The 17,239-nt window shown below is 43.6% G+C and overlaps 1 protein-coding gene across 1 annotated transcript; it reads right to left on the bottom strand.

Moving 5' to 3' along the window:
* Positions 1 to 305: 305 nt before the first annotated feature.
* efhb (EF-hand domain family, member B) lies at positions 306 to 16,856 on the bottom strand (the record flags this gene model as incomplete). The annotated part of the gene is made up of 13 exons (XM_080541172.1): positions 306 to 519; positions 1,126 to 1,307; positions 1,590 to 1,817; positions 3,688 to 3,895; positions 13,262 to 13,416; positions 13,611 to 13,678; positions 13,865 to 13,948; positions 14,514 to 14,643; positions 14,887 to 14,997; positions 15,691 to 15,871; positions 16,077 to 16,220; positions 16,564 to 16,626; positions 16,788 to 16,856. The coding sequence occupies 13 exons, from the start codon at positions 16,854 to 16,856 to the stop codon at positions 373 to 375; spliced, it is 1,770 nt and encodes a 589-aa protein (XP_080397298.1). The 3' UTR covers positions 306 to 372.
* Positions 16,857 to 17,239: the final 383 nt, after the last annotated feature.

A 17,239-nucleotide genomic window follows, 5' to 3' on the forward strand; every position in this document is an offset into this window, starting at 1 on the left:
GTGACTGAATTAACAAGACTTCAAATGACAAGGCTCAGAGAACATGGTGCTCAGAATGCTCAATATTTACTTTGGTATCACAAGAAGTGATTGTATTATAGTCACACAGGCAGAAAGTGGAAAGTGGTCAGTGTTGTTCATCTGACAGTGGCTTATTTCTCCCAATGAAAGTAAATACATTAGGCTTTAGTCCACAGTCAAAGAAAACAAACTCTCATTGAATACTGAATGACATGACAGTTTAAATGACGATACCATATCGTTGAAGGAAAAACACTGACATTCTTTAACACTTGTACACTCTTTAACAGAAAAAACACTGAGTAGGTAAATATCTTTTTTGTATACTTTCTGTTTTATACACTTTCTGTTTTAATTAGCTTGAATTTCCTGTAGAACGTTCCGGAAGATCTCCACACACACATCTCCTGTAGGGTGTCTCATGGACGCCAGCTTCCATGCCTCCTCGAATGTCTCCTCAGAAATACGCACCCCCACATTTTGGAATATCTCCTTAATCTGAGAAAGAAATAAACAGAGGGGAAATCTCTTTTATATAACGTGGTTGTTTATGCATAGACTCATTTGAATTGGGTTTTTGTTTCAATCACTTCTCCAATGGTGAAATTGTTCAGAGCAATTATCATTTCAATTGAGAACGACAGTGTTTTTTCCCCAAACATCTGCAGCAAAGGCTTCAAAGGCTGCAATGAAAAAATGCACTAAACATCTACTGGGTGTATCCTAACATACTGTATATTTAAAACCCATTCCAGACTGATCCCACTATAACATATACAGTATTTCCCCAATTCACACTGGGGCCACATAAGAGTGACAAAAGCAGCCGCAAATCTGTATTTTTCAATGGAATTTGGTGACGTAAGGAAACATGAAGAGACACGTCCATTGAGTTACAAGATGGTAGTACGTCAGCATTGAAATCGATCGATGGTGAAGACGTGCGGTGAAGTGCTAACACCCGACATGTGTTTCCCGCAAGGAACTCCTGCGAGACTCGTTTCCCAGTGACAACCATGAGACACTGTCACCGCCCCGGTGTGAACACAGAGTTAGAGCACATCCATCGGCCCCTGAGCAGACGGGGTCATCAATATTCTGTACCTCCTCTTTGGTGCGCGAGCTGAAGAAGTGCTCCTCGTGGACGCCCCTCAGGGAGTGCAGCGTGGGATACAGGAGGTCAAAGGCCGTGGCCTCGTCACCGTAGTTAGTGCTGTCGCTGATGCGTTTGATCAGCGGGGCTGCCCGGTCAGTACGCACTGTGGGGGTCCCGTATGTGCGGTAGTCTACGGGGGGTGAGAAAGTCATTGGTTTATTAGTGGTGAAATGTAGCTTGTAGATAATAGTGAGTTATTCCTACTCCAACACTCCATATTCGTTTTTACATTTATACAACGTTGCAACCTGTCAAATAACACACATTCATGATTTGATCCAATATGTTAAGCAATTAACAACACCATTTTGATTGAATCCATAGATATCTGTTCATTATAAATCAATACAAACACCTCGTGTGTTTACTATCATACACAAGACAACACTTCAACCGCCCCCCCCCAATTCACCGCTTGTAGGAAGACCACCCACAACCGCTCGGATTAAAGACGAGGAGGTGACGAAGCGGTCCTGGACGGTCCTGGGTCTGCTGAGGGTTTTGGGGGTCTTGTGCGTGCTCCCCACCTCTGCTGGCTCCAGGTCTTCAGGCCTGGCCAGAGCCTGAGAGACGGCAGGCCTCAGCGGGTCAGACAGACCCTTCCTCTGCATGTTGGCCGGGGCAGTGCTGCTCTGGTGCTCTAGTGGAGTCAGTCCGAAACAGGGAAAACATGCATTAAACATCTTAATTATAGTCATTTAGCAGACTGTCTTATCCAGAGCGACTTACAATAAGTACCTTTGCCTAACGTAAGACTTTCTTTAAAGATAGGTGTCAGTAGCAACCAAACTCCTATAGAAAGGGAAGCAAACCATTTTCGTATAGTATATCTTTTTACATGGATGATAGGAGTGGACAGAAGCTATTGCTGTTGTGATATCAGTGTTACGATATCATATCGTTGTTGTGTGTCTATTTGTGTTTTGTCATTTGTCAACCATATGTCAAAATCTGTATAGCTAGTACTGTGAATAATTCATTATGTGAGGTCATTCTCTTTAATTGTTGTTATAAGTGACTAGGGCAATGGACCTATCGCTAAGCCACGCCCCAAAATAGAAATTGTCCAATCATATCACAGCAAAAGTCACTACAGGCAGAAAACTCAGACAAACAACTTGCTAATATCTGATGGTGAAAAGCTTCTAGACTAAATATTCTTGTCATCTTTAAAAAACATGTCTATTACTTGCTGTGGTAAATCAGAAATTTGCCAACTTGCCATTGTAAGTCATTGAATGTCATTCAGTCACGGTCGGTCAGTCAGTCACTGTCAGTGAAGAGTGGTTTGTTTGTCCGAGTTTTCAAAGGGGGCGTGGCTTAGCGATAGGTCTATTCATCAGAGCAATTGCGCGTCATCTCCCTGTCATCTGAATGTCCACGCCCCTTTTTGGGTGATAGAAGGGTAGAAGTTTGACTGGCGGTCAATGGGAATTTCTGGTCTTCGCTACTTTAATCCGATAAAATAAGAAAACCGTAGTGCTTTTTAGATATTAGGAGCCCAAATCTGATGGCCAGTTAGGCAAACTATTATATAGTGTCGTTGCCGATCAATGATCGACATCGTTATATAGAGAAAATTAATGAAATAGGGGTTGATTCATCAGAGCAGTCATACGTCATCTCCCTGTCATCAGGCATTTGTAGTTCTCCGCCATGCCTAGCGACGTCCTTACACACCCGTGCCTGGCAGGAGGCGAAAATGAGCAAGTTGCTTTGCTAACAACAACAACAATGATCTCGTGCAGGTGCAGCTGGACTGGCGCCTCTTTAGCTAGCGATTTAGCAAGCTAGCTTAGCTGTGAGCTATTTGCTTTGAATACTTATCTTCCAAATATGAGATGATCCAAATGAGCGGTTATCTCAGGCAACAATTATGATTTTTTAAGCATTTAAAACTATTTCAGTTTCCCATCGGATTTGGGCAGTCTGGGGATTTACACGGCAAATCAAATGAAGAACTACAAATCACCAGGGAGATGACGTATGACTGATCTGATGAATCAACCCCTATTTCATTAATTTTCTCTATATAACGACGTCGATCATTGATCGGCAATGACACTATATAATAGTTTGCCTAACTGGCCATCGGATTTGTGCTCCTAATATCTAAAAAGCACTACGGTTTTCTTATTTTATCGGATTAAAGTAGCAAAGACCAGAAATTCCCATTGACCGCCAGTCAAACTTCTACTCTTCTATCACCCAAAAAGGGGCGTGGACATTACGGGAGGGGAAAGTACCCGGATGCGTTGCTCTGATGAATTGGATTTTTAATCCTCTGTGAAAACCGTAGTCACACTCAATGCCTTTGACAAACGTTCATATTGGCACTCTGACTGGCACTCTTCTAGCATTGTGACTGCCAATGTGCCCTGGTCCTAGCATAGATTTGTTTTTCTTAAGATGACTAATTTATAGATGATTCACTTACATTAAAGACACTTGTACTTCGCTTAAAGGCCTCTGCTGAATGTCAAAAATGTCAAATGTAAAATCTTACTAACCTCTAGTGAGAATGCGCTGCTCCAGTGTGTTGATGGGCATCTTGTCCTTCCAGTTGAGGAAGTTGGCGAACTCCAGGAAGTTGATGAGTCCGTCCTGGTCCACGTCACAGTACTGCATGAGGGCGTCCAACACCGGCCCACTCAGGTCCAGGTTGAACTGACGACACACGTCCTGGAGGTCCTCCCTGTCAATCATACCCTGGCCCTTCTGTAGAATCACACACACACACACACACACACACACACACACACACACACACGCGCACACACACACACACACACACACACACACACACACACACACACACACACACACACACACACACACACACACACACATGAAAACACACGTATTGTAGACACATGGTTCAACCTGTTTATATACACAGTTTACATTTCAAGTAGACTTTATATCAGTAATTGTGTCTAATAACATGTATAACACATTCATAGAAGTCTGGCAGATGTGATATACAGAGAAGTCTACTGTGTACAGAGGGCTAAAAAACATATGCTACTTATATAATAATAATAATAATATATGCCATTTAGCTGACGCTTTTATCCAAAATGACTTACATTGCAGTGAGTGCATACATGTCAGTATATACAGTGCCTTGCAAAAGTATTCACCCCCCTTGGCTTTTTACCTATTTTATTACATTACAACCTGTAATTTAAACATTTTTTAATCAGAATTTTATTTGATGAATCTGCACAAAATAGTGTTAGTTTTTAAATGAAATGAGAAATATATATATAAAAAAAGAATTTAAAAAAATAAAGAACTGAAAATTGGCATGTGCATATGTATTCACCCCCTTTGTTATGAAGCCCCTAAAAACTTCTGGTGCAACCAATTACCTTCAGAAGTCACATAATTAGTGAAATGAAGTCTACCTGTGTGCAATCTAAGTGTCACATGTTCTGTCAGTATATACACACCTTTTCTGAAAGGCCCCAGAGGCTGCACCACCTAAGCAAGAGGCACCACCAACCAAACACTGCCATGAAGACCAAGGAACTCTCCAAACAAGTCCGGGACAAAGTTTTCTACCTGCGTTTTAGGAGTATATTATTTTCTTTCCCCAGCTTTTGGACTTTGCAACTCAGTCAGTAGTTGTTAAATCCATCACAAAAGGAATTCATTGGATAAGAGCAGACCAGTGGGCGGAGCCAACTAGACCCCAGGTCAAGGTAAGTGAATCCTTTTGTTTTTACTCATTTTGCATTGTTTTAGTCTGAATTTTAGCAGTTTTTACCTGTTTTAGCTGTTTTTACCAGTTTTAGCATTTTAGTATTTTAGTATTTTATTGTTTTAACCTGTGGTGCCTCCAGAATGTCGGCTGCCCGTGCCGGCATGAGGAGGCACCACAGTGTGCGCTTCCTCTTAAATGAAATTGGAGGGAAAACCTTCATCTATCATGAAATGTCAAGGTTGGATTTTAGCAGGAAAATGATGCAGAAAATACTTGGTTTCACCCCTGCTGAATTGAACTGTATTGTTACCCTCCCTTTTAATAAAGGGTTTGATGTTAGTTTTATGAGTGCTTCCCTGCTACAAAAGTTCTGGCATGTGTTTGAAAATGTTAAAACCCAGTTCAATATATTCACTGTGGAGAAGTTGACTGACAATACCACAAAAATGGTTATTGTCAGGATGTTCAATGAAATGGTGAATATGGGTCATTTTTTTTATACGGTGCCATTTGGACTTCATAACTTGTGAAAAATAAATTGTTGATTTATCTATATTTTAATGTTCTATTATATAAAGGACATATCTAGCTTGCTGAAAAACATAGTGGTCGAGCTCAGGCACCTACATTTTATTTTATTTAGAATACCCTCTGTAGTTGAATAGGGCGAGTGTCTCCAGAACAGAGTGGACACATAACAGGGTGGACACTAACAGGGTGGACATTTTTAGTTAAAGTTAGCCTTTAGCCTGCCTGTGTTAGCATAATGCCTAGAATGACCTTGAATACTTGATGAGGAATCTAATTTGCACTAAATACTTTTTTTGAAATTAATAAATTTGATTGATCTCCTCAATATTTATTTATATTAATATAACAGGGTGGACATGTTATGGTCAACCACATTAAACTCACTGGATAAAAACATAAAAATCAGATGGTAAAAGAGGTAGAAAATCACACAGCTTACCACATTTGAAATCCCCTCCACTGATGTGATGTCACCTCATGAGAGTGATGTGATTGAGAAATATGGTTTTCTTTTAAAAGGGACATTAACACAGCATAACAGGGTGGACAGTGATCGCAGGGACAAGCAATATTGTAAGCAAAACCTTAATTTTTTGTACAAACAAACAAACAAAAGGATAAAAACTATATTTGATTTCAATAGATATTGATCAGGAAAATTAAATAATAATAACATATTTGGAAATGTATATGTTTTTAATAGTTATTTTTTGGGATTGAAGTTGAATGAACAACACTGGGGACATCCCAAATCCCATGCAACATCCAATTTACATCTTTAACCAAAGCTTTTAAAATGTAGAAAACAACAACTTAGAAGCCCATATCATTGTATTCATAATAAATAACAATGGACTATACATGAAAAACCTAATGGAATTAGTATTTGTCCAAATTTAGACAAAATACAACATGATTTAGTACTGGGGACGGAAAAGGCACCGTATAAAAAAAATTACCCATGTGACATCTATGTTTGGCTGGGGAGATATTGCACTGTCAAAGGCCAGGCTACGAAGGTGACAGGTGAGGACGGTATCTGGAATTGTGCTTGGTGGGTCCCAATCCAACAATTGGAAGACCCCCAAGGCTTCCAGGGCCTGAGACAACTGCCATCCATGATAGTTCTGGGGGAAAACAGGGGCTACATCCACTACCACCAGGGTCAGCCCAAGCTATGCCGCAAGTGTGGTAAGCATGGGCACCTGGCAGAGGCATGCAAAGAACTAGTATGTGGGAAATGCAGAGAGATTGGACATGTTTTTTCTGACTGTCCAACTGGCAGAAAGTGTAATCTCTGTGGAGACTCAGACCACCTCTTCAGAGATTGACCACAATCATTTGCCAACGTAAAAACCCACAGAAAAGAGGTGAAAAAGACTGAACAGGTTCAAACAATTTCTGAGCTAATTGGAGGGGCGGAGCCAGAAATTTTTAATTTCCGGCCAAAAGTTCCCATTGGAGGAGAGGAAGGGGGTGCGACGGGAGGGGAGGAGCCAGCCCAGGTAGAGAGTGAAGTGGAAGGGGAAACCGTGGGGCAGGAGGAGGGTGAGAATGTGAAGGAAAGCAGTAGTGAGGAAGAGAGTAATTGCACTTTAGAAACTGTAAGTGGGGAAAGTAGTAGCTCTGTGGGGCCCTCCCTCCCTAGTGCCCAGCTGTCAACAAAGAGGAGAAATTTAATTGTCTCTTCAGAATCTGATGAGAATGTGGAAAAAAGGGGAAGAGCTGACCAGCCATTTAAATCATCATTAGATGAGCCGGTCAGAGTCTTCCCCACCCTTTCACCCAATCAGACTTCCTTCTTGAATTTGCAGCTGACATCAACTCCCTTCATAAAGAGAGCTCCGGGGAGGCCTATGGCTGATAACACGATTCAAGGTTCCTCGTAAAGTCCAGATCATTCATCACATCTCTGTGTATATATACACTCAGGTACACTCAGGTAAGAGGTCCGCCCTCGGGTGGGGTCTAGACCAATCATGAGCAATGGGTGTGGACTTGTACATTGAGGAAGATGATGGGGGATGAAGGTTAAGGGGGAATCGGCCCCCACTTTCTCCTAGTTACACAAAGGTGAAAAAGGAACACAATAGCCACAAACTGGTTTAGTCTGGTCTTAGAGTACTGGGTCTGGGGAAACACAAAAGTCCAAAACTGCTCTAGATGGCTTGGTCCATCTCGGGAGAAAAGAGAGCAATCAGGTCTTTGTAATCATTTAAATGTATCTGTTGTCTAGCCAATGTCAAGCTTCAAGTAGAGAAACTGGTTTCATTGTGTGGTTACAACAGGAAATCAGTTTATATAGCTTTGCCCTAGATATCCAAAGTTTGAATCTTAAATGTAGAGAATGTCTTTTTACATATAATAATGTTCTCTCACAACTGTGAGCCCAAACAGTTTTATCCTTTTTAAGTAAATGTGATTCAGATGTGTTTTTACTTCAGGAATGTTCTCTACCCTTTTTAAAATCTTACCAGGAGTGGGAGAGGAGATGGAACCATGGGCCCTCCATCTGGAGCGGGTCCAATAACAACCGCTCCGATGGAGTGGCCCTCCTGATCAAAAACCCCCAAGTGCTGGTGAAGGGCAGCACTGTGGTGACTGATGGGTGGGCACTTTTAACACTTGACATTTTTAGGAAAGGATTTTTAACATTTTGAATGTATATGGTTTTAATGATAAAAATGACAGGTTTGACCTTTTACAGGACTTGCAGTCCCACATGCTAGGTAGGGCTCCCCTAGTGGTAGGAGGGGATTTTAACACACCCATCACTGCCTCATTTTAAGTACCCCTGCTCCACTACCCCCGCTATCCCTCACCTCCGCTCTTCCTCACCCCTACCTCCTCCGTCTCTCTCCCCTCTCTCTGACTGTTAGTATTTGAATGCATCTGTATTTGCCAGTGTTTTATTGTTGTAAATTAATTAACCTTGTTTTATTTCTAGCTCCCCCCCCCCCCCCCCCCAAAGAGCCATTGCTTTTTGGTCAGGCTGCATTTGTAAATAATAATTTGTTCTTACATGTTTGCCTGGTTAAATAAAGGTTAAATAAAAAAAATAAACACTGTTTTAACCAATAAAGATAGGAAAGGGGCAGGGGAGGATTTTAGAGTAGATAAGGCAGGGGTTTTATTGCAAAACCTATGTAGAGATTTCAAACTAACAGACTGCTTTAGATACATGCATCCAAGAGAGGAGGGCTTCACCTGGTTCAGTGGTGATGGCACCAGAGCCTCTCGCATTGACTACTTTTTTACACGGGACTGCCCGCCGACTGATGCTAGATTATCCCCCGTTTTCTTTTCCAATCACGCTATGCTTACATGCACCCTTTCACTTTCTTCGGGTGTGACTGTAGGAAGAGGTCTGTGGAAGCTGAACTGCTCCCTCCTAGAAGACAAGGAGGTGGTGAAGGAGTACAGGGAGCAGTTCAGTGGATGGCAGACCCTTCAAGACTGTTTCCAGACACGAGCACACTGGTGGGAGATGGTGAAGGAAAGGACTAGGAACTTTTTTAGGAAGGTAGGCAAGCAGAAAAAAGATAGGGAAAACAGATGCTCAACTCAACAGTGAAAAGACCGAAGTCATCCTCATCGGCACCAAATCCATCCTCAACAAAACCGGACCCATCACACTCACCATTGACGACACTACCATCACCCCCTCCCCCCTGGCTCGCTACCTCGGCTTCATTCTGGACCCCACCCTCTCATTCGATCCCCACGTCAGTTCTATAGTCAAGACATCCTCCTTCCACCTCCGAAACATCGCAAAAATCAGACACTGCCTCTCCCCCCCCGCTGCTGAATCCCTCATCCACGCCTTCATCTCCTCCCGCCTTGACTACTGCATCTCCCTACTCACCGGCATCACCTCCCGCTCCCTCCATAGACTCCAGATGGTCCAAAACTCTGCTGCACGCCTCCTTTCAAACACCCACTCCCGCGACCACATCACCCCTGTCCTCCACTCTCTCCACTGGCTCCCCATCAAAGAACGTATACAATTCAAAGTCCTCATCCTCACTTACAAAGCCCTCCATAGCCTGGCCCCCCCTTACCTGACTGACCTCCTTCTCCCCCACCGCCCTACCCGTACCCTCCGATCCTCATCCATTGTTCCCCTCACTGTCCCACCCTCAAAACTCAAAGGCTTCGGTCACCGTGCCTTTTCACGAGCTGCACCCCGCCTCTGGAACTCTCTCCCTTAACCACTCAGAGACTCACCCTCACTCCTCACTTTTAAATCCCACCTCAAAACCAACCTGTTCTCCCATGCCTACAGCCTCCCCTACCCCTAGCCATCTCCCGAGACTTCGACTGCAAACTGTTTAGTAAACTTTTAACAAATCGTATGTCTTTGTTTTTAGAGGAGGTGATTCACCCGGATCAAGCCTGCGCCATTCCGGGGAGGAGGATCACAGACAGCCTCGTACTGATCCGAGACACCATCTGTTATACGAGAGACAGAAACATGCGGCTGGTAGTCCTAAATTTAGATTTTGAGAAAGCATTTGATCCGAGTCTCGCACCAGTACCTCTTCCAAGTACTGCAAAAAATGGGGTTTCCAGGGAGGCTTCTAGCTTGGGTGGGACTGCTGTACAGAGACATCACCAGCAGAATTCTTGTAAATGTGCAACTGACAAAAGCGGTGGGAATACACTGCGGTGTCCGTCAGGGGTGTCCGTTATCCCCCCTCCTCTACGTTGCCTGCATCGAGCCCTTGGCGCAGCTCTTGAGAAGGGATCAACGAATCTGTGGGGTGGGCATTCCTGGGAGTGGGGGACTGACCGCCAAGTGTGTTTTATATATGGACGACGTGAACCTTTTATGCACTGACCTTTTATCTGTTGACCGAGCACTGGACCAGACTGACTGGTACGGACGGGCCTCTGGGGCTAAATTAAACAGAGGGAAGACCCAAGCCCAATTTTACGGACCATGGACAGTGACCGACGTGGACAGACTCCCCCTGACAGTGACACAGACTGACCTACAAATACTTGGGGTTAAGTTTGACAGGGAGGGGGGAGGGACAGGGAACTGGAAGGACGTGATAGGGAAAGTTAGACAGCGACTGGGGTACTGGGGACTCAGACGACTGACTTTTGAAGGCAAGGTTTTAATCATTAAAGCTGTGATTTTACCTGTGCTTTTACTAATCTGTTCTGTTTTCATCCCACCACGAACCACTCTTTTAGCTTTGGATCGAGCCATGTTTTATTTCCTGTGGGGGTCCAAGTGGGAGAGACTGAGAAGGGAGGATGTGAAAAAAACACCCAAGAACGGAGGGAAAGGACTCCCAGACCTCCACCTGTTTTTAGGCAGCCGCTACACTACGCTACATATGGCATACGCCTTGGCCCCATCCAGAGATCACAAAACAACAGCGATGGCACGGTTCTGGATGGGGTCATACCTGAGACGGCTGAAACTTTTAGAAACAGACTTGAGAGAACCTGTGTCTTTTAATCTCCCATCGGCATGGAGAATAAGAACAAATCTATTTTAATTAAACACCGTTCTCTTCTTTCTCTTGTGCAGGAGCGGGAAGCAGTGAGTCCGGTGCGCGGGCTTGCATTCGGCGAGCCCTCCACCGTTTGGCGCAACGTAGCCCACCCTGCCCTCATGAACAGACACCGAGACCTGTCGTGGATGGTGGCCCATGAGATCCTCCCGGTCAGGGCCGTCATGCACTCCCGGGGCATGGCGGCATCTGCCACCTGCCCCCGACCAGGGTGTGGCGCCCCCGAGTCGGTGCGGCACTTGCTCTGGGAGTGCAACACAACGAAAGACCTGTGGGCACGAGCCGGCCCCCTACTATACCCGTGCCTGCCAGCAGGAGAGGTCCTAAACGCCCAACTGGTGCTCTACGGGGTGAACCGGAGGAGCATCCCATCAGCGGACTTCGCCAGACTCTGGCTCACCCTGACATGCTTTAAAGAAGCACTCTGGACCTCCTGCAGCCTGCTGGTAGGGAAGCGCGTGGAGACCACCCCACAGGCGGTGGTAGCTGCGGCCATTGAGACCTTGAGGGGATGTGTCGCACGTCGCCCATTCGGAGGAGGGGGGTCAGAGGCCCACCATAGAGGTCCGGCCCTGACTGCGCGAGTGCCACCGCTGCCATGGTTGAGGGTCTCCTCTGGGAGCCTGAAACGGCGGTCGCGAGGAGCTGTTCATGAAGGCGGGCGAGGCAGTCTTGATAAGGACTCACCCCGCTCCTGTACAACAGACATGTTTTTTAAACAAAGACACTGAAAAGACTCTCTTTTTAAAACAAGACACTGAAAAGACTCTTTTTAAAACAAGCTTCAAAAACATTGCACTTTTAATGTCATAACTTTTATCATAGCCATGTTTTTCTCTGTAACCTTTTAAAACTGTGTTTTAATGAAAGTCCCTTCATGGTTGCACAGATGTTTTTACTGCTTGTAAACTGAACAATGGCTTTTATGGATGTTAAAAATGTGTGAAGAGATGTATTTTGTGTTTTTTACTATGGCTTGTTGTAACATGTATAATGTAATGTCATATAACGTGTACTTGTTACAATAAAAACTTTTCGAAAGAAAAAAATCTGTCCATAGGACCACAATTAGTCGTACACTCCATAGAGCTGGGCTTTATCGAAGAGTGGCCAGAAGAAAGCAGAAATAAGAAGGCACGTTTTGAGTTTGCAAAAAGGCATGTCGGAGACTCCCAAAATGTATGGAGGAAGGTGCTCTGGTCAGATGAGACTAAAATGTAACTTTTTGGCCATCAAGGAAAACGCTATGTCTGGTGCACACCCAACACATCCCATCACCCCAAGAACACCATCCCCACAGTGGAACATGGTGGTGGCAGGATCATGCTGTGGGGCTGTTTTTCAGCAACAGGGACTGGGAAACTGGTCCGAGTCGAGGGAAAGATGGATGGTGCTTAATACAGGGATATTCTTGAGCAAAACCTGTACCAGTCTGTAAGTGATTTGAGACTAGGATGGAGGTTCACCTTCCAGCAGGACAACGACCTCAAGCATACTGCTAAAGCAACATTTTTTATAACCCAACCCTGACATGTACTTCTCAACAACTTTGTCTCAGACTTGTTTGGAGAGTTCCTTGCTCTTCATGGCAGTGTTTGGTTGGTGGTGCCTCTTGCTTAGGTGCTGCAGCCTCTGGGGCCTTTCAGAAAAGGTGTGTATATACTGACAGATCATGTGACACTTAGATTGCATACAAGTGGACTTCATTTCACTAATTATGTGACTTCTGAAGGTAATTGGTTGCACCAGAAGTTTTTAGGGGCTTCATAACAAAGGGGGTGAATACATATGCACATGCCAATTTTCAGTTCTTTATTTTTTTTTATTCTTTTTTTATATATATATTTCTCATTTCATTTAAAAACTAACACAATTTTGTGCAGATTCATCAAATAAAATTCTGATTTTTTTTTTTTTTTTTTAATTACAGGTTGTAATATAATAAAATAGGTAAAAAGGGGGGTGAATACTTTTGCAAGGCACTGTATGGTCGCAGCAGAAATCAAACCCACGACCTAAGCGTTGTTAGCGCCATGCTCTACCAGCTGAGCCACAGAGGACCACATGTCAATTATTCTTTACAATACCACTATTCAGACAACACCTGCACAGCACAGCAACACACAAGCTCTGCCATATCTCAAACCATATAAACTTTTTAAAAAACCATATAAACGTTTGTCATCATAAACTCATAATTCATTCATAAGCACCATGTAACTACAACATTAAAAAATAGGTTTTTTATAGAGCACTAAAAGATGTGCTACTCGGAATGACTTATTGTTGTTTGCTTTGGAATGCAATTATAATTACCTTGTCGTAGTGCCTGAATGCCTGCAGCAGCGAGCCGAAGTTATGGAAGTTCACCTTCTTCAGGTGCTGGCGTACTGCACTGACCAGGGTGCGCTGTCTGTCTGTCCCTCTCAGGTACTCTGCTGGGGGGGTGGAGTGGAGGAGGTCCCCTGCACCTGTGGAGAAAGTCACATGAAATCTGTGATCCTCCAGAGAGCAGCAGAATCTTTGAAGAAGAAAATAATTAGTCTTGATAACTCCAGACTTAACGCTGGTCGTAACCTGTGGGAACCTTGTTTTAAACAGAAATCCTCTCTGTCCTTTTATTGTATGTTCCTTCAAAACACACCATCAAGGGACTTTGACTCACCAAAGTCATCTGGGCGCATCAGGATTCCAAATGTGTGTTTTGCTGGCACTTTTAGGGTCTCTGCTATCCTGCGTAAGAGCACATTATGCAGGATTGAGGGAGACATTTGAAGTAACTGGGTAAGATTTGTGAAATACGGGTATGGAGGTGATCTGAACACAGAAGCTCAATTTGTTCATTTCAGTGTATTGATTTTAGGGTAGGTGACTTGTGGCTAATATCTTGTGCTGTAAAAGAGCTGATGTTGTACATACGGGTCATGCACTTTTCCAATTTGGGGCTGTGTCCTTTCCCTGAAGTCATCGCATCTCTTGGCAACAAACTTTGCACTGTTTGCTCTGAAAATAAAAGTGTACAAATAAATGCTGGATATTTACAATACTTAAGCGATGTTGAGTGAGTTAAGTGTGATACGCAGTAGAGGCTCTAGAGGCTGGGGATAGGTGTACCAGGTAAGGATGGTATATACTGTATATACTGTATGGCATTTAGCTGACGCTTTTATCCAAAGCAACTTACATTGCAGTGAGTGGATACATTTTTCAGTGTAGGGTTCCAGCGGGAATATAAACCCACAACCTAAGCGTTGTTAGTACCATGCTCTATCAACTGAGCCACAGAGGACCATGGTAGCTTACTCCTTACATTTACATTTACATTTTTGGCATTTAGCAGACGCCTTATTCCAAAGCGACTTACAATCAATACATTTGACTAAGCAAGTGAATCATCAATCCACCAGTCGTAGCAGGAATTTATATAGACACTGGAGAAACAGTACAAGGGGGACAGTAGAAGTCTTAGGGGACACAGTAAAGGGGAAAAGCGGGTGTCTCTGGAGACACAGTGCTGGGGGATAGTAGATGTCTCAGGAGGAGCAGTTAAGTACATTTAAGTACTTACTCCTGAGTATCACACAACCAGTGGAGAGCTCTGGAGACGCTGCGTCCATCGTTGTGGTGGGGGGTGGGCACTCCAAACCTGCTGTCTTTACCATAGCTTCTCCAGTTGTACTTCCTGTCAACTCGTTCACCTGGGGATGTATAGTAATACAGTTATGATGGATTGTTGTCCAATATAACATCTAATCAGATCAGAGACAGAGCTAACTGTATGGTTGAACACTGGCTGGTGGATAGGCCATATTTCACAGACATATCATACTCTAGATCGTTTAGTTTAATCAGTAAAAGTTACATTAATGTCTGATCTGGTTAATGGGATTAACATTTAATCTGGATTAAAGGGATAAAACATGTCCCCCCACCCCACTCACCAACAAAGTAGGCATTGTGGGAACGGATGTAGGACTGATGCCCCTGCTGACTTTCCCTCTCCACATGCTCTGAGGTTTTAGGAGGGTTGACGATCTCACCTGCAGCGATACCTAGACACATTCAGAGGAACACACCTGTTCATGGAAGCCTGTCGATGTGTAGGATTCAATCTGTGGAGAGTTTTCCCTTGGTAGGTCATGACATGAGGTCAGGTAAAACTCCTGGCCCTTGTGATGTGTGACTAAGAAACTCTCTTACTGACACAATGTAGCATATTTACCATATTTACCATATTTACCATACCCTACCAAACCATATTTACCATATTTACCATACCCTACCAAACCATATTTACCATATTTACCATACCCTACCAAACCATATTTACCATATTTACCATACCCTACCAAACCATATTTACCATATTTACCATATTTACCATACCCTACCAAACCATATTTACCATATTTACCATATTTACCATACCCTACCAAACCATATTTACCATATTTACCAATGTACCACATGTACAAAAGAAGAGATTTGGTGAGGCTGCATTCTCATTTTATGCACCCAAATTGTGGAATGCACTGCCAGCTTACATTAGGGATGCAACCTCAGCAAATATGTTCAAGTCAAGACTAAAGTCAAGTCAAGACCCATCTTTTTAATATTGCCTTTAAATGACTAAATAATTTTATTATGATGATATAATGATTGGAGCACTTTGAGCTGCAACGTTTGCAGAAAAAGCGTTATACAAATAAAAAGTTATTATTATTATTGTTTATTATGTGGCTCACTTTTATGTAACTTCACACCAAACGTGGTTCTGCTGGTGTCCAACCAATTTGGCAACCCTGGACTCTGGTCATGGGACCTGCCCAGTGGTGCTTTTTGATTGGTGGCGTATCCAGATTCACAGAGATGATGCAACCTCTGTTGATAGACGGTTCTGGGTGGTGGATTGATCAGAGTCCCTCCCTGTAGAGAAATGATGTAAACAAACGTGGCTCTACATTTCATTTAATAGCGTAATGCTGGACTGTCTTTGATCAGACTACTTTTATCATGGGCCCTGCCAGATGTGAAATGTTTATCTTTATTCTTCTCATTTAAATTCTGTACATTTTGTAGTAGTCTCAAGATGAAACTTAACTAATAATTAGTGGGTGGGCGGCCTACTCACAGAAAGTGAAGCTTTGGTGCTCACGCCATGAACAAGAGCACTGGCTATATCTGGGTCGTTGGCTTTCCCATGGAACACTCGGATAGCCCCTGCACCGGGTCGTGTTGTGTTGAGGAACTTCCTGACCACTGGTGGGGTAGTGGGCTTCAAATGAAAGGTATGAGACAGTGAGTATCAGACAGACAGAGAAACAGACAGACAGACAGACAGACAGACAGACAGACAGAGAAGCAGGCAGACAGACAGACAGAGAAGCAGGCAGACGGGCAAGACGCACGCACACACACACACACACACACGCACATGCACACGCACACGCACACGCACACGCACACGCACACACACACACACACACACACACACACACACACACATACACACACACACACACACACACACACACACACACACACACACACACACACACACACACACACATAGACAGAGAGATATTTTCTAAAAGTAGGCTGCCTAGCAGGACACTTACCCTGGGTGTTATTTCTTGTAAGCAGGTCTTAGCTCTTTCACCTGCAGGTATGAGTTTTCCTGCCTAGGAGGTGGAAAACAAGATACTTTTTAAATTTATTTTTTTAAACATGCTAACAACACAGGACTTGATTAAATACAGTTGCATCGTCAGCCAAACAAGAGTTCAGCCAACTTGAATTGATAGCAGAGTACGCCAGGCGTACAGCAGCTTGTGTTGAGTACCCTTCGTATATTCGGGAATCTATCCGTGTATTTCCAGGAGTGGGTCGCAATCCTTTCTGTTAAAGTCATCTCGTTGGCATCAACCAGTTTCAATAAATAGACCAGTCTGTGTTATATAATAATATAGTAAAACACTCCATTAGTTGACATGCCTAGTTGCAACAACGTTTCTGTTATTATAGCTTTCAAGTGTAACAAAATGTCAAGTTGGCCATGATAGTTACAGGATGTTTATATCAATGTCGCATGGCAACCGACGCTATTGGCAACCCGAAGTCTGATCATCTGATCTGATTGGTTCTTAGAAGGATTGTGATCAAATAACATCCAGATCGGGGGGGGGGGTTTCCAGTTCTGAAAATTGTCAAAATAGTCGTTTGATTCATGTGATTATCAACGTGTAACACACGGTTGTATCACAGGTGAAACATTTCCCCTTTTCTTCTTACAAC

Source organism: Nansenia antarctica (assembly GCF_963989245.1).
Source record: "Nansenia antarctica genome assembly, chromosome: 10".
Classification (NCBI taxonomy): domain Eukaryota; kingdom Metazoa; phylum Chordata; class Actinopteri; order Argentiniformes; family Microstomatidae; genus Nansenia; species Nansenia antarctica.